This window comes from Vulpes lagopus, chromosome 6, assembly GCF_018345385.1.
Source record: "Vulpes lagopus strain Blue_001 chromosome 6, ASM1834538v1, whole genome shotgun sequence".
Lineage (NCBI taxonomy): Eukaryota > Metazoa > Chordata > Mammalia > Carnivora > Canidae > Vulpes > Vulpes lagopus.
Window position 1 is genome coordinate 11,541,069 of NC_054829.1, and position 26,487 is coordinate 11,567,555.

At 39.4% G+C, this 26,487-nt stretch overlaps 1 protein-coding gene across 3 annotated transcripts in view; it reads left to right on the plus strand.

Moving 5' to 3' along the window:
- RPS6KA5 (ribosomal protein S6 kinase A5) overlaps positions 1-26,487 on the plus strand; it is a 173,170-nt gene that overhangs the window by 118,943 nt on the left and 27,740 nt on the right. Inside the window, exons 1-3 of one of the 3 annotated variants that reach the window (XM_041759148.1) lie at positions 3,091-3,148; positions 8,163-8,246; positions 10,179-10,282. In XM_041759148.1, the coding sequence (XP_041615082.1) occupies positions 8,202-8,246; positions 10,179-10,282 (149 nt within the window). In that variant the 5' untranslated portion in view covers positions 3,091-3,148; positions 8,163-8,201. Of the gene's footprint in view, positions 1-3,090; positions 3,149-8,162; positions 8,247-10,178; positions 10,283-10,322; positions 11,181-26,487 lie in introns of those variants that run through there. The other 2 variants (XM_041759147.1, XM_041759149.1) reach the window with 2 other exon arrangements.

A 26,487-nucleotide genomic window follows, 5' to 3' on the forward strand; every position in this document is an offset into this window, starting at 1 on the left:
TTTTAGTTCCTTGAGGTGTAAAACTGGTTGTTGATTTCTTCGAATTTTTCAAAGCAAAATCTCTTTATCTCAGTGCACATTAAAATTTTAACTTACTAGGAATTAATTTTTGTGTATAAAACAAAATGAGGATCTTATTTTATCTCTTTTTATAGATTAACCTAGTTGACTGAACTATCATTGAATAGTCAGTCTTTCCCCTACTGATTTAAAAACAACTTCTGTCATATGCTAAATTCCTGTACAGTCTATTTCCTGTGAGCCCATTTCTATTCCTGTTTCTCTTCTTTCAGTTCCATGGGTCTAGTTGCCTCTCTCTGAATCAAAATAAAAAATATTAAAGGCTATGGTTTTTTTAAAGATTTTATTTATTCATGAGAGACAGAAAGAGAGAGAGAGAAAAAAAGGCAGAGACACAGGCAGAGGGAGAAGCAGGCTCCATGCAGGGACCCAGTTGTGGGACTCCATCCCAGGTCTCCAGGATTACACCCTGGGCCGAAGGTAGGTGCTAAACTGCTGAGCTGCCCAGGGATCCCAAAGGCTATGATTTTATAATAAGTTTTGAATCTGGAAAGGTGAGATCTTTCTCTTCATTTTTATCCTACCATTCTCTCCTCCTTTCATCTGACTCTTCACTATATTCTCTATTCCTGATCTTTCATTCCTCCATGTAAATTATGGAATTGAATTTATAAATTAATTTGGAAATAATTGTGAACTTTGGATATGTAATCTTCCTATCAATTAGTATAAAGGAATATTCATACTTTCCCATTTATTTAGTTATCTTTTATTTCCTTCAAATATTTTATTTCTATGTAATGCTTTATACTTATATTATTAGATTCATTTCTATTAACTTTATAATTTTATTCCTATCTACAAAATTAGACTATTTATGACTTTTGAGGCAACACATAGGAATGTTCTTGATCTTGTACATAGTAATGTTGCTGAATTCATACTCCACTAATTTACATATTCACTTGGATTTTTTATATAGATGACTATATTAAAAGAATAAAATCAGGGATCCCTGGGTGGCGCAGCGGTTTGGCGCCTGCCTTTGGCCCAGGGCGCGATCCTGGAGACCCGGGATCGAATCCCACGTCAGGCTCCCGGTGCATGGAGCCTGCTTCTCCCTCTGCCTGTGTCTCTGCCTCTCTCTCTCTCTCTCTCTGTATGACTATCATAAATAAATAATAATTTAAAAAAAAAAAAAAAAAAAAAGAATAAAATCAGAACCACTATGTCAATAATGATGGCTTTATTATATCTTTGTGATTCTTTTTATTTTTATTTTGTGTGTGCTTGTGGATGGATGGTTTAGTTTGTCTTCATTGTTCTGCCTACTTTTATTTGTGTGTACTCTTGCTTTTCTACTTCAAGGCAATGTACCTTGGGTTTTACAATTTAGTATGGTATTTACTCTAGGTTTTTGGTAGATAAATTATATTCTTAGTTTTTAGTTGTTTATTGACATAAAGAAATTCTCACGGTTTTTCTCTTTAATCACCTAGTGTTTTGAGTTATATTAATAGGATTTTTTCTGTTGAAATACAACAGAATTTGCACCTCTGTAACTATCAGGGTGTATATTTTTTTCCTTTTTTTCCTACTTTATAGGTAAGTGTGAGTAGCTTTTCAAATACTTACATAGTTCTCTAAAAATATTTATAATAACATTTAGGTTTTCAATTTCTTCTTAAGTCAATTTTGGCAAGTTGTATTTTTATAGAAAATGAATAAATAAATCTTTAAAAAAAAGGGGGGGGGGCAGCCCCGGTGGCGCAGCGGTTTAGCGCCGCCTGCAGCCCAGGGTGTGATCCTAGAGACCTGGGATTGAGTCCCACATCGGGCTCCCTGCATGGAGCCTGCTTCTCTCTCTGCCTGTGTCTCTGCCTCTCTCTCTCTCTCTCTCTCTCTCTCTCTCTCTGTGTTTCTCATAAATAAATAAATAAATCTTTTTAAAAAAAAAAGAAAATGATATATGTTGTCTTTTTAAAGTTATTTGGCATCATGTTGTTCATAGAATTCACTTATTTTTTAATCTCTATTGTGAGTGTAATACTGTTTCCTGTTAAATTACTAATATTATTGATCTGTAACTTTCCTCCTTTTTCTCTGGGTCAGTTTGCTAGAAATTTGCCCATTAGTCTTTTCCAAGAAATAACTTTTGTCAAGCTCCTCATTTTTTCTATTTATTTGATGATGTTCCTTTATTACTTTGTTTCTTTTACTTTTTGGAGTTTTTCTTCGGTATGCCTTTTCTAAACTTTTGAGTTGGACCTCCAGCTCACTAATATTTAATTTTTAATGAAACCGAATTTCTAAGAACAGCTTTAGATATATCTCACAGGTTCTAACATATGGCATGTTTATTATTATTCTAATAGTCTAATATTTGTTGTGTGGTTTTTTTGGGCCATGAATTACTTAGAAATCTATTTTTAGGTTTTCAAATATAGGATTTTTTGGTTGTCTTTTTGTAAATGAGTTCTAATTTTATTGCTTTCTGTACAAAAAGCAAAAAATTTTATTGCTTTCTGTATAGTTCTGAACAAATTATATATGATTTTCTTTATGTGGACTTTATATTTGCATTGTGACCTATTACATGGTTAATTTCTGTAAATATGACGTGTATGCCTGAAATGATTGTGTATTCTCTGTTATATAAAGTTTTATGTATTCTCATAAGCATCATACAAATCTTCTATAGCTTCACTAATTATTTTCCTGCTTGATTGTTCAGTTTTAAAAGAGATATGTTAAAATGCCCATTATGGTTGTGGATTTGTCCATTTCTACTTGAAGATCTCTCCACTTTTGCTTTATATAGTTAAAGACTTTTCAAAAAATATTGAGGGTATTCAGGTTTGGAATAGTATTATTTCCCTAGTGAAATGTTCCTTTTATTATTACATAATGACTCTCCCTAATTTTAATAATCCTTTTTGCCTTAAAGTTTATTTTCCTGCTATTAATAAAAATACTCCAGCTTTCTGTTGGTTAGGCTGGTCTGATATATCTTTTTCCATCTCTTTACTTTCAATATTTCTTTGTCATTATGTTTTAGGTGTGCCTTTTGTAAATAACATATAGCTGGATTTTGTTTTTGATCCAGAGAGTTTCTATCTTTTAACTGGTGAGTTAAATCTGTATATTATGATTACTGATACATTTTTTACTTATTTCTCTTATCTTGCTATGTGTTTCTCTTTATCATAATTTCTCTTTGCTTTTCCCCCTCCTTTCCTATTTAGATTATTAGGATTTCTTTATTTCATTTCTCCCTAATGGTCTAGAAGTTATATATACTCTATTTCTATTCTTTTAGTGGTTATTACCCAGAAATTTTTAACTTCTATTATGTCTGTAATTGTCATGACCACTACAAGAACGTAGAATGTGTTAACTTCAATTATCCATCTCATTTTCTGTGTCATTATTACTTATTATTTAGTCTCATGTTGTGTTATATTCCCCAATTTAATCATTCTGTAATTTTCATTTTATAAATTCAGTACTTGTTTCTGTTTTCTCTCATGTTTATCTGTTTTCTCTGTTCACTTTAGCTTCTTACAACTTAACTCTTTTCTTGTGAGTTCAATTTATTTCTGAAGTACATCCTTTAGATGTCTTTTTAACAATTAATGAATAGTAAACTCTCTCTGACTTAAAATGCCTTATTTTGCACTGCATATTCATTGTTAATGTAGCTGTCGTAGATATATCTATTATATAGACTGGTGTATCTTTTTATTTTGAAATAAAACATATATAAAAACAAAAGCAAAATAAATATACAGATTAGGGGATTGTTATAAGCCAAACACTTCTTAACCATCTCTCAAGTTAAGAAATAGGAATTTGCCACCCGTGAATATATTTTTATTTAGTTTCCTTGGGACTTTTGCAATATATTCTCAAATGTATCTTCTAGTTTACAGATTCTCTCTTTAGTTGTGTCTACTCTGTTTAATCAGTCTGGTTTTCATTACTCTATTTTTTTAATTTATATAGTTCTGTTTGCTTTTTCATATCTTTCTAATCTTCCCTATGGTTATTTTCCTTTATGTCTTTCATCTTTTATAAAATATCAATCTTTTATAGATTGTTGTTCTAGTATTTCAGATAATTCTTGTGTTTGGTTTGGGGAGTCCAGTTCACTGGACTGTGTGTACGTGAACCCTGGTCCAGCTAGGTTGCAGAAATTTCTCTGGTTCTGTTGTGTGTTCCAGAGTAGCACCATGTTGACCAGATTTTCTCACTTGCCCACACTATGGAAGAGAGAGTAAATTCAGGCCGCAGATCTCCAAGAGGCATAAGCCTTGGGATTTTATTTCACAAGGGGAAATATTTATGTGTTTGTTTTCTAAGATAAGACCTTCCCTTTGTGCAGCTACCACAAAGCATAGGTCATATGCCTACCTCACTGGTTTTCTACACTCTCTTCATGGCTGGCATCTAGGGATTCCCTTCTTTCTTGTGGGCACAGTCATAGATGATTAACAGTGCTATATTAACTTCGTTTAAAAATGAAACATTTCTAGATATTTGTTGTGATATTTGTAAAATTAGGATAGGGAAAAATACAGGATGGAAAGTAAGTTTATATTTAACTTACAAATTTATCATAAGCAAATAAGATCAGAATAAAACATTGGCAAATAAAAGGTAGGAATGATTTAATCTAGTATTTATTGAAAAATGCTTAAGAATTTGACAGTTGAGTTTGTATTTGGATTCTTCCTTGGAAGGAAATCAGTTTTTTGTCCAGTGCTATCTGATCTTTCTCTCTAAGGAACAGTGAAACCTCCTTGATCAGCTGATCACTTAGCACACAAGAATACTCTGTATTATCCGCCAGGATGGCACACACACACACACCGCTTTTACCATTTTTATGTTCAAGGAAATTCTTGAATAATCTTTCACAGTCTTTTAACATTCATAATCTTTTGACTTTGTGCTAGCTTTAATCAGTAATGTTGTATAAAGTAGTGTGGATTTAAATACTAAATAGGTTGATTGCCTTGCCTCCTTGAGAAGAATGTTACCATAAAGATATTTTGAACAAATGATAAACAATAGAATTTAGCTATGTAATCCTATCCTTTTTATATCATAGTTCATAAAACATTACCTAGAAAGCTTTCCTGCTCCCACTACTCACCTTCGCCTCTCATACCTCATCAGTTCATCTTCTTGGTAGAATTATTTGAAAGTCATGCAGTATTCAGTCCAGATGACATGCATCTTCCTTGGCAGAGAAACACAAATTGGAAAGTAAACTAGGGATAGATTTACAAATAAAGGATAAATTCTTAGAAAATCAAGGCTGATACACTATAAGTTAAAACCCAGAGGGAGCAGCACTTCCACTAGGGCAGAGGAAGAGAAAGCAGATACAGAATTGCAAGAGGCTAAAATGGCAATGTTTTAAAGTAACACAGAAATGTAAGAAATGCTTTGTTCTCTATTATTTCTCAGTAACAGGAATTTCCCAACTCTTAAGCTCTAATTTTTCTATCTCCTGGAATTTCAGTCAAATAGATATTTACTAATATAGATACTACCTGCTCCCTTCCACCACCTCCACCCAAAAAACCACAGCAAACAAACACAAAACAGAAGCTAAAGTGAATTAAAAGGAAGCTTAAGGGACGTCCAGGTGGCTCAGTGGTTGAGCACCTGACTGGCTCAGGGCATGATCCCGGGGTCCTGGGATCGAGTCCCATGTTGGGCTCCCTGTATGGAGCCTGCTTCTCCCTCTCCCTATATCTCTGCCTCTCTCTCGCTGGGTCTCTCATGAATAAATAAATAAAATCTTAAAAAAAAAAAAAAAGAAAAGAAAAACATCTTTAAATTTCTCAGGAAATTTCAAAAGTAATATAAATTATTTATAATTTCATACCCAGTACAAGAGCTCAAAAATCACACAGAGAAGTTGGACAATATCTCTTTGTGACTTACTGTGGTTCTGAGCTTTCCCTCTGTTGAGACAATCAAGAACTGAGCTGCATAGTTTTCTTTGTCAGAGAACAGAAGACATGGGAATTGGTAGTGACTATCAGACCTTTCTACTAATTGGTAAGATCTATGTGTTTCATGCCCTCTTTACACTAAACATATGAATATCCAGTATTTTGAAGAAGAGGGTATATACTTTCATGATCCTCAGCTTGTAAAGTTTAATCATTGTCTCATACTTACAAGGAAATATGTATAATTTCAAAATAGTTTGTGACATGGAGCTGCCTGTAGATGGAAGTGAAAGTTTATATTTGCTAAAAAAAAAAAAAAAAAAAAAGACTAGTTTTCTAAATAAATAAAATCTAGAGAAGCTATCAATCAAAACTCATTGTCTTTTTACTCCTAAACCAGTTTGGAGAATTATTTTTATTTTTTTCAGTATATTTAAACTTGATTTAGAATATAATGTTTTAAAGGTATCTTTTAAAGATGAGATCAAATAATAAATACTATGACTTAGTAATTTTCATGATTCTGTACATAAGCAACACAGTGATTTTTACTTATCCAAAAAAAAAGTCTATGGCATAATAAATAGTATATTAGCTTAAAAAAAACTGGTTTTATGAAGTTTGGGGTTTTTTTTAAAGTAATTTTGTAGTATTTTTAATAATTCAGTAAATAGATGAATGCTTCCCAATATACACATTTTTTCTAAGCATGTCTAATAAAGTTATTATTCATTACTTTTTATTTGGAAATTAAATGGAATCAATTTTATTTAGCTTCAATTTTTCCAGTAGTTTGATACAAAATTACCACTTGGTACTGAAATGATGAAGCAGAGAGATAATGACATTTAACATATGGTTTATATTAGCTATTCAATAACGTTCTGCTAGGTAACAAAAAAAATTTTATGCAGATATAAGCATAAGTAAATTCTTTTAGTTTCTAGGGACTAGTAATGTTTCAGCATGTGTAGCATATAAAAAGAAAGAAATGAATTATGTAACATTAATTATATTATAATTATATATAATTATATAACATATATATTATAGTTAAGTAATTTTAATACATTTGTTACCAAAGTGTTTAAATACATTTATTATATTTATTTTCTCTGGCTTAACTTTCCCTTAATAAAGTAAAGGTCTTCTACTAATTCTATAACATTGCTAGAGTAGTGTTCTTTACTTTTGAAATTGGTAAATTAGGGGAATTTGTATTTTTCTTAAAACTTTGCTGGTGGAAGAAGAGTAAAGTGTAAATTGAAAAGTTTCCATTAAAGTAATTTTGTAAAATATTTTGATGGCACCAAAGTGCCTTAAAAAGCTTCAGATACAGCCATATGAATGTATCTTGTTAAAGAGGAATTCTTTTTTCCCTATTTAATGTATCTGTATAATAATTTAGATATGTACTCTTCTTTGTTTCATTGAGATGAGTCATATGACACATCATTTAAAAATTTAGATTTTTAAATCTAGACCTTTTTAAAGCTCTACAAAAGAGACACAACTGCTTTAAGAGAGTCTTTATAAAAAAACAAATTTGCTCATTATTTCTAAACATATGATTGGCAGTGCCAAATCTAAACAAAATAAGGTAGGAAAAACTTTGGGGGGTCATTTTTCATGTTTGGGTTCCCTATCCCCCTTCTTAGGATTTGGTCTCTTTTTTCCCTTAATGTTTCCCAGTGTTTTCCCAATCTTGCCTATCTGGAAATAAAGTACTAACATATTAGACAGTTCCTATAACCCAACTAGGACAGTTTTGAAGTTTACAAAAAGAGTGGTATGAGAAACCAGTAATTGAAATACACGCACATACTGAAAAAAAAGCAATGAATGGGTGGGTGGATGGATGGATGGGTGGATGGGTGGATGGATGGGTGGGTGGGTGGGTGGGTAGATGGATGGGTGGATGGACAGGTGTGTGGATGGACGGGTGAGTGGTTGGATGGGTAGATGGATGGGAGGATGTCAGTCATGGGAAGTCTTTAGACAGGACTCACTGTATAAGGGATGGTCTGTCCTAGTGGAAGGGGATAGTCTGTCAAGTGGATTCTACCACTGCTTTTCTACTGGGGTGTATCTCAACCACTAACAGGTAATACTGACTTTTTTTTGTCACTTTTGTGGTTTGAAATCAAATGCCTTTTTGTTTGACTGTTTAAGGCTGAAAGAGCATATTCCTTTTGTGGGACTATTGAATACATGGCACCGGATATTGTCAAAGGGGGAGATTCAGGACATGACAAGGTATGTTCTACACTTCCTTACAGCTCTGTAATATGTATTAGAACTTAGTTAATACCCTAAATCCAATCTTTTCAATAGAGCCGTTGTTCTGGTATTGTCTTACCTTCATTGTTTTTTCTCCTTTGCTTTGCATACGTGAACACATGATACCTAGTGTTTTAGAGGAAAAAGATAGACTGTGTTGATTACCTCTTCAACAGAAATAAGCATTGTAACAATCCTTGGAGAAAGAAAAAAATCCTACACTCAAGATAGTCCAAGTTTGTTTTCCTCAGCCCTCTGCAAATGAAGACTGTAGAAGAAGCGTCTTAAGTAGTTTTGTTATAAAATCTAGGACACATATATTTTCTTATTATATTAAAAGGTACAGTGCCATATCAGTGCTTTTGCTGTATGAATAACTTTCCCCAAAAAAGGAATTTTGACTACTTTTTGTTCTTCATCTTTCCCTTGCCCTCATCCCCTTTCAAAATCCCACATATTCAGCCCAGATATCTTAAGTATAGAGAATGTTTGGTCTCCTTATTAATAACTAATCAAATATTTATTTTTTAAAATATTTTATTTAAATTCAATTTGCCAACATATAGTATATCACCCAGTGCTCATCCCAATTATATATTTAAAGCCTGTTCTTCAAGTTGGTGTGGTATTGGTTTCAGGCTGTATGATTAGGAATCTGATTGTTGATCTGTATCATCTTAAGAGCTGGCTTCAAATGCAACCACAAAACATTCTGAGGATCCTGACTTAGGGGGCAGTAAAACTGCTCGTAAAAAGAAAATAACTGAATTGCTGGTTTCATTTGCTCCATGGTATGCTTTGAAACTACTGTCCACAACAGTTTGTTAGGAATTTATAACTGTTAAAATTTGAAAATTACCTTCTAAGACCTCATGTAATCAGCTTTAGGGACAAAAATCTTATAGAACCTCCTACAACTCCTGCATATCTGAGGTCCAGGATATAGCTAGTCAAATACTCTTTCCTGTTCATGGAACACCTTGATGTCTTTGAGTTAATTAAATGTGACACAATATGCAAAGTGCTTATCAGCGTACTTGGCTTTACACTGTTCCTTTTACAGTTGCAGTCTGTCTGATTATGTTTTATATGTCATGCTTATGTATTTTCTTTGAAATGGCTCTAAGTTCATAAATTTCGCATTGTCTCTCTGAAACCTTTGTCCTGAAATTTGGAAGCAGGGTTAAAAATTTTAGCATCCACTTAATATCTTATTGATACAAGCTTATGTACTCAACAGATACTGAAATCTTGATTTGCCTAATTATAAAATAACTAATTTTCAATATATCAGGATTCTTTAAATTATGTATAATTTACTATGCTCTCAGTTCAGGTAACTATATTTATAAATTGGTTTCCAATTCAGATGTCATTTTATTTTATATTATTTTAAGTATCTTCATGCTTCCCAGAACCAAGAGTCACACAAATGAAGATATACTGATAGTTTCTGTAAGAAGAATTGTTTTAAGTGGTTCTGAAAATATAATACTTTTAGATGGGATTTTTAAAAATTTTGTCCTTTAAGTTCAAGGAATTTCATAATATTTATTGAACCTAAATAATAAAAATGCAGAGTGCTCCCTTTTTTTTCCTATCATAAGTCTAAAGGTTTTACTTAAAAATTTAAATTATGTATTTAAAAATTAACCAAAGTAAAACCATTACTTAATGATTTAGGAAATAATGAAAACACTTTCAGCCCCTTGATTGACTTTGCTGTGTTTAAATTCTATCCTGAGAATACTTGGGATATTTGTTTCTAAATGTCTTTCTTGCATGTGCTTCATTTAATACTTACACAGAAAGCTAGATACAAAATCTTTTTGTTAAAATATTTTTCAAACATGTAGTTTTATTCTGTTCATTTTACTTTCTTATAGAAATGACATTATTGTTTTATAGGCAGTTGACTGGTGGAGTTTAGGTGTTCTAATGTATGAGTTACTAACTGGAGCCTCTCCTTTCACTGTCGATGGCGAGAAAAATTCCCAAGCTGAGATATCTAGGTAAGACTTAACAAAATAAAATAAATGTATTGTTTTCTCAAAGGAACTTATCAAATTTCTGAAATTAAGGCTGATAGAAAAGATAATTTTTTAAATGAGGATAGACAAAATAGTGTTCAAATGGTAAATTTCCGTTTATATTCATATAGAATGTAGATATATAACATTTACATTTCTTTATATTTTATATGCCCATTTAGATCTTAATTCTTCTCATAAGGATAGTGTCAAAATGTTTGTGTGCTCCAAAGCACTTCTTATATTGTCTTTACCTAGTACATCACATATTGAGAAGTGTCTTTGTTGGACACTTTTTTCTCACTGTATGCTGAATGTAAGTCCTTTGCAAATAAAGAAACAGTACTGATATTTTCAACTCATGGATATATAGGCTCAATAGAAGCAAACACCATAAAATCACCTCCTGTAGGATATCGTAGTAGCATTATCCTATTCTTTTCTTCATAGCAGCTGTCACAATTGCAGTGTTACATTTGTGTTCATAGTTATTTGATTAAGTCTGTCCCACTAGATTGTAAGCTCTGTGAGAGCAAGGAGCACGTCTGGCTTTGGCCTTCAGTGCTTACCATGCAGAACTCAATAAATATTTTTGGAATGAAATGAGTTAATGAACAAATAAACAAACAGTGTTAAAACATTATACTAATTACTAGTTATGTTTTTGTCCTGTTTTTACTTGAATTTTGTAACTCTGAGAACAGATTTGACATTAAAAATTAAAAATTGAGACTTCCACTTCTTACCAAGATGGAATAACAGGGACTGGATTAACTTTCCTGCCTGAAACAGTTTTTAAAATGAGCCAAATACATGAAACACCAGTATTGAAGACACTGAACATCTAGCAGTGAAGGCCAATGAAACGAAAATCAATGAGGTGAGCCCTCTGATTGCCCAGCTGACAGCCTTAGAGAGTAGCCAGGCTGCAGGGCAGGGAGGGGATGCGTAGGCAGAGTTGAGGTTGATCTAGAATTCTGGGAAGCCCTGGGCAGCTAGCGCTTGCAGGGCAGAGTCAGAAAGAGGTTTGGAGACTTGCAGAAGGTACCCCCTAGGGTATTCGATGAAGGTACTGATAAGCACACCTGTGTGAGAGAGCTGCTCAGGATAGTTCAGATGTGATTTCTCTCTAAACTGATCTCTAGATTCAACACAATCCCAACCCCAAGTAGGCTTTGGTTTTCCCGTAGGAGTTGACAACCTAAAATTCATAGAGGTACACGGAAGACCTAGAATAGTCAAATCGCCTTTGAAAAAGTAGACCAAAGTTGATTTCTGGGTTTATAAGCTACAATATTTAAGACACTGGGGTGTTCATATCAAGATAGACAAATCATCAGTGAACTAGAATAGAAAGCCCAGAAACTGTTTAGATAGAGATAGAGGCAACTGGTTTTGTTTTTGTTTTTACAAAGGTGCAAAGTCAGTTTGGTGGAGAAAACATAGTCTTTTCAACAAATGCTAGAACCACTGTCATATGGGGAGAAGAAATAAACTTCAATAAATACTTCAAAGAAAAATTAAAAATAAATCATAGACCTAAATGTAAAATCTAAAACTACAACATTTCTGGAAGAAAACATAAAGGAAAATCTTTGTGACCTTGGGTTAGGCAAAGATTTCTTAGATACAACACCAAAAGTGCAGTCCATAAAAGAAAATACTGGTGAATTGGACTTCATCAAAAGTACGTGCACTCTTTGAAGGAAACCAAGAGAGTGGAGAGACAAGCCACAGACTGGGAGAAAATGGCAGATCCTGCATTTGATAGAGGACTGGTGTCTAGAATACATAAGGAAGTATCAAAATTCAAGGGGGGAAACATTCTCCCCTTGAAAAATTCTGAAAATTCTCCATTTTGAGAAATGGGCAAAAGATTTTAACAGCTCACCAGAGAAGATCTATGAGTGGCAAATAAGCACGTGAAAAGATGACCAAAATCATTAGTCTTTAGGGAAATGCAGACTAAACCACAGTGGAGATGCCACTGTGTACTCACTGGAGTGGCTACAAATAAAGAGCCGGACTGTGGCAGGGTTCTCTAGAGGAACAAAACCATTCGGGTTTATGTATGTAGAGCCAGCACTAGAACTCTCTTCTATATATAAATTTATTTATTTTGTTGTATTATAAGGAATATAATAACCACACACACACACACACACACACACACATATATATATATATGTATTACAAGGAATTGGCTCCCATGATTATGGATTCTCAGAAGTCCTAGGATCTGCCACTTGCAAGCCAGAGACCCGGTCCTGAGAATAAGAGGAACCTGTGGGTATAAATCCCAGTCTAATGGCAGAAGACCAGCATCCTTTATTAAGCAGGCAGACAGCAAGGGTGGAATCCTCTCTTCCTCTGCTTTTTTTTTTTTTCCTATTCAGGCCCTCAAGGGATTAGCTGTTGCCTCCCCACTGGGGAAGAGGATTCTACTTTACTGAGTCCACCAATTCCGATGTTAATTTCATTGGGAAACACCCTCACCGACCCACCCAGAAGCAGTGTTAAATTTGGGCAGCCTTTAGCCCAGTCAGGTGACACTGCAGATTAACCATCATAAATCCACCCCTTGTCAGTTTGGCAGCCAAGCACATCTCCTTAAATTGTATTTAATCTCCAAATAAAAACAATAACAAGGTCATAATTATACCAAACATGATATTCCTATCCTGCATACAATAGGAAATGCACCAACCCCTTACATAAAAAATTAACAATCTTAATGCCAATCTTAATGCCACACATCTTACATAATAAAGGAATAAGAGAGGAAAGACAAAGACATATTGTAATACATTAAAATGATTTATGCACACATATTCCCACACAGGTATATTCGTAACAAAATACGGAGGAAATACAGCAATTTCTGTAATGGTTTTGGGATGGTGGGTGGTATTTATAACTACCTTCTTCCGCTACCCGCTCTGTATTCCCTTTGTCTTCAGCAAGTACCTTGTGGAATGATCCAGTCAGTCATTCCTGAAGAATCTGGGCCTTTAGTTATCCTGCCTGGATTGGGTTGTTAGAGTTTTCAGTTGACCTTAATCATAGGACATGGTAATACTAATAGATACTCTAAGGGATCTGCTGTATTTCTGGCATTCTTCCTTACTTTCAGTGTGGAGTAAGTAGTCTAATTTCCCCTCGGTGGTGAGGATCCATCACCCCAGCCAGCACCAGAACTCCCTTCTTTGCCTGTTGATTCAGGAGGTGACCCCAAAGTGGCTGGGTGGCTGTCTTAATTTCCAACTCAGTGGACTCATTTATTGTTTGTCTCTTGGTTGATGCATTCCTTTGCCTAGAACTAAGACTTCTAGGCTAGCGCAGCATAAAGTCATGGGAACAGGAAGCAAACATTTTGCCAGTGAGTCACTGGGGAGTAATAGTGAGTGGTGCAACTCTCAACTCCACCTCATGATTTCTGGGTCTGTGAATCCTGGTATGGGAGAAACAGCACCATGCATTGGATGTGGATTCAGAGCATTTACAGCCTCCTGGAGAACCTTCCTAGAGCCCTGCAACATTTTGTTGCCTAGCTAACACTGTAACTGTCTCTTCAAAAAGCCATTCCACTGTCCTGTCAAGCCACCTGCTTCAAGATGGTGGAGAACTTGGTAAGACCAGTGAAATCCATGAGCATGGGCCCACTGCTACATTTCTTTTGCTGTGAAGAGAGTTCCTTGATTAGAAGCCATGCTGCATAGAATACGATGACAGTGCATAAAGCATTTCTTAAATCCACAGATGGTAGTTTTGGCAAAAGCACTGCATGCAGGGAAAGCAAATCCATGTCTATAGTAAGCATCTATTTCCAGTTAGAATGGAATATTGCCCCTTACATAATGGAAGCAGGCCCATGTAATCAACCTGTCACCATGTAACTGGCCGATCTCCCTGGGGATTGGTGCCATATTGGGCACTCAGTGTTGGTTTCTGCTGCTCGCCGATTGGGCACTCAGCAGTAGCCATAGCCCCGTCAGCCGTGGTGAACAGAAGTCCAGGTTGCTAGGCCCACACATAACGTCTTTCCCTACCACCACAGCCACTTTGGTCATGGCCCACTGTGTGATAATAAGGTTGGACTGGAGAAAGAGACTAACTGGTATCTATAGAAGAGATCATCAAATCCTCCCTGCTGAGGTTACCCTTTGGTGAGCATCCACATGGAACACAAATATCTCTACCTTTTTCTCCTTGTTCAAAGAGTTCTATCCATATACCTCTTACTCAAATATCTTTGGCAACCAAACTTGCTTGTCACCAGTATTCTAATCTTCCGAGTCCTTGACCATCCAGCCAAACCATTGGCCACTGCCCATCAGTCATTAAAATATTGCATATCTGGCCATTTCTCCTTCCAAGCAAAATGAACATCCAAGTCCTGTCTGCTGGGAAGGTTTCCCTTCACCATGTCCTTTAGGGATGTGCCAGAAGGTTGCTGTCCTGCTTCAGCTGTCCCCTTGTGGGTAGTGCCTGCAGATGATGTGGAATGATCTGTAAACAAGGCCTGAGTCTTCTCTTCCTCTGTCCCCCATCATAGGGAACAACCCATGAAGCCATAGATAAAGGCTAGGAGACAGAAGTGGGCATCTGGGTTGCTTTTTCATGTAACTCTGGTGCCTTCGTGACCTAGTCAGGCACCATGTGATGATGGAGTGCTGCTGACAGATAATACCCATGGGTATCTCAGGTTTCATGGAATTTGGGAACCCATAGTTAAGTCTCTGTTTAGGCCCAAGAGCAGACCAAGAGCTGTTTCTTAAAAGGAGAGTAGTTATCTGCAGAACATAACACGGTTTTGCTCCAAAATCCTAAGGGTTTATACTGTAAATCACCACTAGGGGCCTGCCAGAGGTTCCAGAAGCATCCCTATTTACCACTGACATGTCAGGCACTATGGAATCTGCTGGAACATAGATCCAGGTGGCAGAGCAGCTTGGACAGCAGCCTGGACCTGTTGCAGAGCTTTCTCTTGTTCTGGGCCCGATTCAACAGCGGCTTCTCGGTCACTTGATAAACAGGCTGGAGTCATACTCCCAAATGAGGAATGTATGACCTCCAAAATCCAAAGGTTGTTCCTCTTTTTAGTTGTAGGTGGGGTCAGATGCAACAAATTATCCTTCACTTTGGAAATAGTGTCCCATACCCCTGGAGCCCTAGACATCTCTCACCTAGAAGATCCCTGATTTTTAGTTAGACTTATTTTCTACCCTCTGACCTACACATGTCTTCCCAGTCTAGAATAGTTGCTGCTACTTGCTTACGAGGTCCAATCAGCATCAGGTCATCAGTATAAGAGATCAGTGTGATGAAGAAGAGAAAGACAATCAGGAGCTTCACAAAGTAATTTCTGACATTGGCCAGAGAGTTGAAATACCCCTGACAGAGGACATAAGAGTACATTGCTGGCCTTGGGAGCCGAAAGCAACTCCTTTCCATGGGCCTTATGGACAGTGGTGGAGAAAAAAGGCATGTGCCAGATGAATAGCTGTGTGCCAGGGTGGTGGTAATTTGTTCAAGCAATGAAACCGCATCTGGTATAGCACTGCTGTTGAAGTCCACACCTAGTTAAATTCATGGTACTCCAGTGTCCTCTCCAGATCCATCTGTCTTCTGTACAGGCCAATATGCAAGGGGTGGGTGGGAATCACCACTCCTACATCTTTCAAGTCTCTGATAGTGGCACTAACCTCTGCAGTCCCCCAGGAACTCGATCTTACTTTTGGTTTGACTATTTCCCTAGGTGGAGGCAGTTCTAATGGGTTCCATTTTTGCCTTTCCCACTATTACTGTCTTCAGTCCATAGGTCAGGGAACCAGTATGAGGATTGTGCCAGCTGCTAAGTATGTCTCCTCCAATTATGCGTTCTGGAACTAGGGAGAAAACCACAGGTTGGAGTCAGGGTCCCACTGAAGCCACCAAGAGATGGAGGTGAAACTCCATGGGTCACCTAACCTCCAGAAGCCCTTTTTCTGACTGGTGGGCCACATGATGTTTGGGACTCCTGGAATAAGTGTCACTTTAGAGCCAGAATCCAGTAGTCCCCAGAAAATCTGGTTTCCTTTTTGTCAATGAACAGTTCCTCCAGTAAGAAGCCATAGTCCCCTTTGGGGAAGGCTGGGAGAAAGATTCACAGTATAAAATTTCAGGGTCCTTAAGTCAACCCACCTTCCCCTTCATTCAGGAGGTTTTGGGGTATGTAAACTGCCTCAAGGGTGGGAGTTGATGGCCAGTTTAATAAGGGAAGGCAGAGGAGATGACAAAGGGATACCAGCAACTTTTGGATGGTGGTTGTGTATGTTCCTTTCTTTGGTCATAGCAGTGATTTCACAGGTGTATACATCTTTCAGAACTTACCAAAGCATGCACTTTGTATGTGGGAAGTTTATCCTATATCAGTTTTACTTTAATAAAACTTAAAATTTTCTAAACATACCTATTACAGGACAGATTAGGAAGGAAATAATTTCTCACTATTCCAGTTTATTTAACTCCAAAGTGATCAGTAATATTTCTTGTTAAAATCATAAAGTCATACCTGTCATCAAAATTTTTAAAAATATGACTTTGCTTATTTTAAATGGGCCTCTTAACAGTTTGAAAATGCCTCAGAATTATAGGAGACCTTGGTGAGGGCCTTAAGAATTTGGGTCCCTTTGAAAGTTCATTCTTGTCATGGTGACAGGTGCAAAGGGGGCAGCCTTAACCTGGTGGTGTTCACTAGTGCCTCCTCGTACTGATTCCCCACTCTGATTCCACATCCCCAAGCATTCTCTTCTTACAGTTTTCCTTTCCTCCGTGGATCTGCCTGCAGGGAGGTAATATATTGCTGACTGGGACAACAGAAGTATTCTGCTGAACCAAGTGATGTTCAAATTTAAATTGCTTTTATTGCCTTTCGATCAGTCATTTGGCATTCTGGTTTTAGAAGGAGAAAGAGCCTGAATCAGCATGCTTGAAATCTTAAAAGTTAGAACATATTTTCCAAGAACTTAAGTAGGATTCTTTCCCTTTAATCAATTAATTATCCATTTTATCAGGTTGTTAACAATTTTGTTTAAAGCTTAGTGTTAACCTGTGATTTCATGGGGGGTTTTTTGTTGTTGTTACTGAAGTTTGTAATAGTATAATAATTCAGTTATCCTACACTACCTTTTCCTTTCTAGGTAATCATTCTGATTGTCTTTCCTAGTGTAAAGTCATTCATAGTCTGTTCTTTTAAAATTATGCACCATTCAATATATGTATATGTACAGCGGTATATTATTATTCAGCCATTAGAGAGGATGAGATTTTGGCCATTTGGGACAATGTGGTTGGACCTAGAGGTACTATGCTATGTGAAATAATTCAAACAAAGAAAGACAAATACTGTATAATTTCACGTATATGTAGAATCTAAAAAGCTAAACAAAGAAGCAGACAAACAAACAAAAAAGCAGAAACAGACCTATAAATACAAAAAACAAATTGATGGTTTGGGGTAGGGTATAGAACAGGCAAAAACAGATGAAGGGAATTGGGAGATACAGGCTTCCAGTGATGGAATGAGTGAGTCTTGGGGATAAGAGGTACAGCACGGGGAATATGGGCAGTGGTGCAGGAATAGTGTGTGGTGACCTGTAGCCACACTTGTGATGAGCAGAACATAACATACAGACTGGGGGAATCACTGTCCTGCACACCTGAAACTCATTGTGCCAACTCTACTTCAATTAAAAAAAAGAAAAAAACGCCGTAAATTTAAAAAGTGAAAGAAAAGGTACCATTCTGATAAATGTATTATTATATTGTCCTTTGTCTTAATTAGCGAAGGGCTCTTTTCACCCTTGAATTCTTCCGTTCCTTCATTTTTGTGATCTTCCCTGAATGCCACATACTTCCCAGAGCTTTGACCTGGGGAGCTCCAAAATAACATCTTGCCCGATGCTGTTGTTCATAGGTCGCCTACAACCAGAACAAGAATGTTTTTCTGGTAAATCAAATTTTAAAATATAATAAGAAATGAGAAGGAGAGGAAGATTTTCTCTGTGCTATGAGACTCCTTCAAGCAGGTGTGGGCAGTCCTCTCCCTTCTGTGGGAGTGCTGGCATCGCGTGGGTGGCACATCGTGTAAGGCATTTTCAGGGGAGCCCTTTCCGTGACTGAACACCTTCAGGTGTATAAAATCATGCCCCCTTGACATCATCTGAAATCTGCGTCCTCTAAGCTCTGCATGGCAACCCTTGTCCCATCCTCTAAAGAACACAGACCGATTCCATTGTTTCTTCCAGACATTGACAGGGATTTGCGGATCATTTTATCTAAGGTAAAGCTTTTGTTAGCTTTTCCGAGTCTCTGTCTTCTTTTTGTTTCACTTATGCAGCATGTGCTTTTCTTACTTGTGTGTCTCCCACTAGCTTTTACTCCCTGCCTGCGTAGAACTTCTCTTGGGCCCTGGGTTATAGCTGCGTGGGGAGGTGACCCCCGCCCCCCCAGGTCTCCATCAGTTCTTCTGGCCGCCCCTTGTCCTTCCTGGGGCTTTGCAGTCCATGACAGTTGACTACCGTGTCCTCACCTGAGAGTCAGTTTGTAGGGGTTCTGTTTGCAGTCCTTCATCGTCTCTAACAGGGTTGTTTCTCTGACTTTGAAATGTAGAAAATATTTGCCATGAGATGTTCATTTGGCATTTCACAGCCCACCAGTAAAATATGCTTCATTGATGTGTCTCACTGTACTGTCGTAAGCATGATACTGTATAAACTCAGGTCTCCGCATTATCAAAATGATAATCATATTTGCTGGACATTTTAGGTCAGGGTAACGTTCGTACAACTACAATCGGTAGGCCACATCCATTCTGTTTCCTGTTTTTGGGTGGCCTGTGAGCTAAGAATGGTCTTTATATTCCATTTTACATTCTTAAGTGATTGAAAAAGTCAAAAGATGAACAGTATTTTATGACATGTGTATATGATATGAAATTTGAGTTTCACTGTCTGCCAGTAAAATTTTATTAGGACACAGCCACACGCGTGCATTGGGGTATCATCTCCGGCTGCTTTTGGGGCCACCGCAGCAGAGGTGAATTGCTGCCCTAGAGACTACATAGCTTACAAAGCCGAAAATATTTATCATCTGGCCTTATATTCGTTATTCTTTATCCATTGCTGAGTAACAAACTGCCTCAAAACTCAACGGCTTAAAACAACACACATGAACTATCTCAGAGTCTCTGTGCGTGATGAAGCTGGGCACAGCTTAGCTAAACCCTCTACTTTTAGGTCACTCACAGGCTGCAATAAGAGTGGCCGGGCTGTAGTTCTTTCAAGGCTCATCTGGGAAAAGATCTACTTCCAGCACAGTGGCTGTTGCCAGGATCAGTTTCTTTGGGCCATTGCACTGAGGGCCCCTACTTCTTAGCTGGCTGCCACCCTCCGTTCCTTACCAGGAAGGCCTATTTGACATGGCCACTTGCTTCCTCAAAGCATGCAGGCTAGAAGGGGACGGGGAGTCTCCAGGAGGCTGGACTCTTTGGTAACCTAGTCATGAAAGTGGCACCTATCACCCCTACTGACAGCATTGTTTATAGGAAAGTCACCAGGTTGGGGGCGCCGGGGTGGCTAAGTCAGTTAGGCGTCCAACTCTTCAGTTCAGGTGGTGATCTCAAGAGTTGTGAGGCATTGGACCCCACATTCAACATGAAGACTGCTTAAGATTTTCTCTCCCTCTGCCCCTCCTGCCCGTGCACTCTCTCTCTCTAAAATAATAAATAAATAAATCTTTTAAAAAAAAGAAAGAAAAAGAGGAAAAAGTCCGTAGACCCTTTGTACACCTGAGGGGAAGGAAATCACATAAGGAGGTTAATGTGAATATAAGGAGACCGTGATCACTGGAGACTGAGATGTCTGCCTACCGTGGGTCCTTACAAGAGGTTTGCTGACCTCTGGGCTAGGTAACCGACTTACTATTGTCCCCCCCGAGGAGTGTCTCTCTTTATGTAATTACTGTAGTATATTGATTTTGGGTGTCAAACTATAGTCTTCTAGGGCAAAATTAAAATAGTTCTGTTGGATTCTTTTATTTTATCCATGTTGATTACTCAGTAACACCTTGAATTAGCTCATTTATATATTTTTTTAGAGTTTCTGCCTTTAGATGGCTTGCTTTTAGAGTTTTGCATAGAATAACTATAACAAGCATCATTATTTCTTACTGTTTTAAGAGATCATTTTCCCCCCTTGGCTTTTGTAGCTTTCTTATATTTTTATGATAAAATCCTTTATCAGCATATTTTGTAAAGCCTTCCTGATTCCCAATGTGCTGTTTGTTTTTTTCTTTCTTCCTCATCTTAGGTATTTTTGTGCCCAATAGCAGCATCTGTGTTTCTTGAGGGGTTTTTTTGACGAATTACCCCCAAATCCATAAACATTCCTCACAATAACTTTTCATCTACACGTTCTTCCTCCACATGACACCATTGCAACAGCTACAGTGTAGAGTCCAGTGATAGGAGGGGTGTAGCAAGGAGGGGAGCAGGGTGGAAGTGACCCTGCCCTCAGTACTCATGTTCCTCAGCTTTCTATCTTCTTTCAGCATCCTTTAGCTCAGTTTACTCCTGCTTCCCTTGCATGACATGTGGGGATGGAGCTGAATCACACTGTATCATTAATTTGCCCTCCAAAGCACTCTCTAGAGGGTTGGAGGGCTTAGAGCCCTGACTAAAGCATAGGAATACTCCTGTCAGCCGTGAAGAGGGCCCTCCAGAGGCGCTCTCAGAATGGTCAGCATTTTGGGTGCCTCTCCTTAGTCTGTCAGGGCTCCCGCTGAGACCCAACCTTCTGTTGTTCCAGCCAGGCCCCATGTAGACACGTCACTGACACCTCTGAGTCCTACCTCAGCCAGCTTCCCACTGGTCCCATCAACCTGACATCAAAAAGGTCAGCCTTGGCCATCCTGGGAGAGGTTATGGACGTGGCCTTCTGCATTTATAACTCCTTTCTGGAGGAATCTTACTGTTCCTTATATACTTGTGGTTTGCTATGATGGCCTCCCCACTACGGCCTCATCCTTCTGGATGATAAGTTTGGCTCTGTGCTCTAGCTCTTTGCTCTAACTCTGGCTCTTTTCTGTTTAGCAGTCTATTTGAAATTCTTTGCATCTCACTCTGCTGTTGACTCAGTACTGCCTTTGCTTACTGTCATGTGCAGTGTCTTGACCCCAGGGAACCCCCAAGGTGTGGTTCTCCAGCCTCTCCTATCCCATTCATCTCGCCCATTTTTAAGGAAAGGTTCTCTGACAGAGATAGTGAAGTGAGTGAAGTAAAAGCCTTTTGAGCATCATCTGGGTCACAGAGAAAAAGCAGAAAGGAAGAGGGGCAGGGATGAGGTGTGCCAAAAACCATAGCCCGTGTAGTGGGGTCCCAGCTTTTGCCCAAACCGCACCTACCCTGCAATTAAGACACATTCAGGCATGGCTGATAAAGTGGCCTAGTATACCCACTGGGTGGATGAGAGTGCAAGGCTCCTGCCCAGGCAGAGCAGCTCAGTTCTCAGAGGGCTTAGCCCTCAGAGGGAGGTAGGGGGCAAGTCTGCGTCCTATCCATCACTTCCAGGGAGAAAATGCTATACGTTGAAAAGAAAAGAAACCTCTTTTACCAAAATCTTTACAAGCTACTGCACACATCTTGACTTCCCCGAGCCTCACAAGGAAGAAAAGAAATGCCCTCTCTTGTGCACCAGAAGCCATGGCAGGAGTGAGCACCCTTCAGGTGGCTTGTAGGGCATAAGAAGGCAAGGGAATGCTGAGAGGTGATAAGGAGGAAGAGTATCTATAGCTCACATAGGATGTGCCCTGGGGGCCTTGGGGATTACTGGTTGAGAGTGTGTGAGTGGAGTTACAGATTTTGCAGGAGTAGTAAAGAATCTTGTTTGATTATTCTCACTGGCGAGGTCCAGGGAAATACACGGGGTCAAGGAAGAATGCAGTAACAGCCAAAGGGGAGCCTCCCCTCCTGGCAGCCAGTGTGTCAGAGCGGCCACGCTCCTGTGCACCAGCCCCACTGAGGGCCCGGCTCATCAGGGCACAGCTCTGCACCAGTTTCTGGGCTGAGAAGTCACATCCACCGCTTCCTGGAAGCCTCACAGCCTGGAAAACAGGTAGCTCTGTGTGCTTGCTTTATGGATGAAGAAACCGAGCTTATCCTCCTCAGGACTCAGAGCCACTGGGAGCTGGAACTGGGGTCACATACAAAGTGACTCCTGAAAAGTTGCTTCGTGCTCTCCCGTGGTTCACACCTGATTCTATGCTGCTGGGTTTTTTTCCCTAGTGAGGTGGATGCTTACTGCAGATAAGGGGTTGGGAAGTACTGGCCCGCAGACAACTGGGGGACTGATTCCATTCATCTCTGGAATATGTGCTGAGTTATTTTTACCTCCTAAGGCAGAAGAGAAATCCACAGGCAGAGTTCTTGTCCTAAGAAGGCTTCCACACTGCTTGGGGAAATATGGAATGAATATGACAATTCATGATACCAGGGAGTTTTGATAGATATTTGAGTGGTAAGATGAATGCCACAGAAGTGCAAAGGCAGCGTGGACCCTTGGGGACTGGGAGTGTCAAGGAAGCAGTCACTCAGGATGGAGAGACCGCATGGGCCAGGCCAGGAGGACCAACAGGGTTTTGGAGGCTGAAGGATGCCTTGCAGATGGTGGGAAATAGCCACAGGATCCTGTTCTCGGGAGGCTCAAGACTTGCTGGCCTCCTAGCCCTGCTTGTGTGCTGTTCTCCATGAGCCTGTGATCTTGTAAATTAAGTTCATTTTATTGTTCCTATTCTAAAAGCAATGTTCACTATAGTGTGAGATGTGCAGGTAGTGTAAAATGTGCATGATAACACCCACAGACAAACACTGCTGATATTTTTATATATTTCCTTTTAGCCTTTTATATCCATAGGACATTGTACTCATACTAGACATACAATTTCCTATTTTCCAGTTTTCGCTTAAAGTTATATGCATTCCCAATTACAGGCTCTCTGTAAATGACATTTTGCAAGGGCTGTTTAACATACCATTGAACAGATATACCAGAGTCTTCCTCACTATTCAGAGTAAGTGAAGTTGGCTGAAAACTTCTAACTCAGGCAGGCATATGAGCAATCCTGTAATTCTGGGATGAAATGGGAGCCAGGAAGTGAAAATTAACAATATTAAATCACGAAATAGGAACTTTGGAGGACAAATAGAAATAAACAACCCAAGAGAAAACATGCTATCTGCAAAAATGTTATCTGCAGGCATCTGTTGCAACTGGGGAAGAAAGATTCTGAGTGAGCAAGATATCATGAATAAAAAACAATCAGACATTTATTCATTCAAGAAGTATTTGTTGAGGGTTGGCTGTGTGCTAAGCAATGCTCTAGGCCCTGGAGGGGAGAGGGGCAGCAGTGAACAAAATTGCTTTTTAAAAAAAAAAAATCCAAAAAAATTAAAATTTAAAAAGGAATCCCTGCTCCCTTAGAGCTTACATTTTAGTTGGGAGAAATAAGTAATTGGCAAATAAATATATAATAGCCTTTAAATTCCATGAAGAAACAAGAAAGGAGAAGGACGAAGAGGTTGGGTATTTCATCAGGATGGTTAGAGAAAGCTGCGCTGATACAGTGACACTTGAACAGAGACTTTAGTAGAGGGACAGGTGAGCATTACCCATTGTTCTAACAACATTGTTGAGACAGCATCTTGGAGTTATGCATTAATGAACATATGACATGTGAAATTTCATAGGCTCATTGCTTCCACCTCATTATGAAAATGTTACATCTATTAGAGTGCATACCCACCTGCCTGCCGCTGCCGTGATCCTACTGTGACTGTTTTACTATCCCTGCTTGCTCTGTGTCTACCCATCCATTCATCTTGCTTCTGTCATAGTTTTAACTTTTAGTCTTGGTGTTTGCACCCTTTAATCTATACATTCTTAAGCTAATCAGTTGTGAATTTCTTTTACCACAGCAGTTTTCAGAAACTCAGCAGTCATGCATAGAAATGTTATGTTCATTTTTATATTATAGGTGTCAGTGTTATTTAATTTTTCTTTTTTCATGTAATTCCTCAATCCATTTGGAGTTTATTTTGGGTGGTGTTATAAGTCAAGGGTCTTGTTTTGTTATTTCCCAAATAGCTGGTTTCCTCAACACGTTTGTCAAACAGTGTGGCATTTCCTATGTTGGCTGGTTCCTTTTCAAAAACAGTACAAGTCTGTGGATGTGCCTAGATATTTTTCATAGTCTCTTTTCATTTGATTTGGCTGTTGATTTATTTTGCTAGCACCTCAGTTTTACAATTTTGTTTTGTAATATTTTTTAACATGTAGTTAGACAAAACTTTCCCAGTTACTTTATTTTCTAAAATCGTCTTATCTGGGTTATTTGCTTATTCTTGAAAAAAAAAAAATTAAAATCATCTTATGTTCTAAAATACCTGCTTAAAATTTTAATTTGTATATATATTTCTTGCTTTTTTGAAAGGAATCTTGCCTCATCTTTAAAACAGATAATAATAGCGGCCTTTGAGAGGATTGGTGTATGGATTAAATGCTAACAAACACAAGACATGTTTACCATGATATATCAGCTCAGAGCCTGTTTTGATTTTACAGAGAGCTCTAACATTTATTTGGGCCCTACCCCATTGCAGTTCACTTCTAGAGTTTCCCAGGTTCCCTTTGAAGCTTAAAAAAAAAAAAGCTCTGGGCTGCTATGAATTCTGAAATCAAGCACATTTGAAGAGGTGAAGTGACAGCAACACCCGAGACAGTCTCCCTGCCCTTGTTGCAGGACGTTCCTGCACAGTCATGGTCACGACTGGACAGGCATGGATGGGCCTCCTCTCCCCGCATCCCCCCTCCACAGGATCTGCATTGTTCGGGCCTTCAGATTGGCCTTCGCTGTCACAGGTCACGAGGCTGGAATCCGGCACCAGGCTTCCTTCGCTTTCTAAGGCACAGGTCAGGAAACAGCATGTCAGCGTGACAGCACCAAACACATCTTCCTCCGCGATCCTTCCAGTCACCTCGGCCTGGCTTCCAGCCCACAGACGACACACTCAGCCACGAGTGAGGAGACCACGTGGGTGGCTGTAAACACCCCAGCCTGGGAAGCTCAGCACAGAAGCTGTGTCTTAAAAGTCCCCTGTGCACCATTTCTAAGCGCTCTTCCAACCTCACCCCCCCCATTCAAGGACATCCTTGGGGTAAGAGATAACACCCAGAAGCTTGTGCTCTCCGAGTTTTAAATAGTCCTGCCGCTCACACCTCTCAGGGTAACTTCGCAGTGACCAGGCCCCGCTGTCCTTCACGTTTCCCCGGCCCTGTATGGTTTGAAGGAAACAGTATGAGAGGAAGGTAGGTCCGAGATCATCTTCCCCTGGAGAAAACACTTGAGCCTGCCGGGGAGCTTTCTCCTCACCACCCCACCTCCATTTCTGGTCCTCGCCCTGGCCCTCCGGGCGTCTGCAGGATCAGGCCTCAGAGCGTCTCCACGCCCCGAGGACACCCTGTGCCATTCTGTTCAGCGAAACAGCGGGAAGCCCGGAAGCTTTCCTGGGGCGGGATCTCCCCGGACCCCGCTTTCACCCCGCAGGCTGGGGGGCTGCTCGCGGCTGCCCTGGGGAAAGAGCCGCTCCGGGCCGGGCCGTGACCAGCGATTCTTCGTGTTCCCTCGTCAGCCCTGTTCTCAGAAATCCCTTCACGTTCCCTCCCCGTGCCTTCGGATGTGAGCCCCGCCACGTCCCAACCGAAAACTCGTCTTCCCGCGTGGGGCGTGTGCCCCACCCCTTGGTTGCCCACCGCTGCTGCGTGTGTGCCAGACCGCCGCGCCTCGTTGCACACGGGGCCTCCTGCCCCTCTCCCCAGTCTGGCACCTCATGGGCCACCCCCGTTTTCAGGTGTTCCCTGTTCTCTCCCTGTGCCTCCGGCTGTGGATGAGCCCGCCTTGGCCGAGATGACGGGCCGCGGCTTTCCCTGGCGCCGAGCAGACTTCCCGTACCTGCCATCGCCTCAGGGCTAGGACGGACGGAAGGACGGTCGGAATCGGGACCTCAGGACGGCGGCTCCAGGGCTTATTCCCAGACCCCGAGGCAGCAGACGTGACCGTCGGCAGCAGCGTGTCTAGTGCCCGATCCTGGCTGC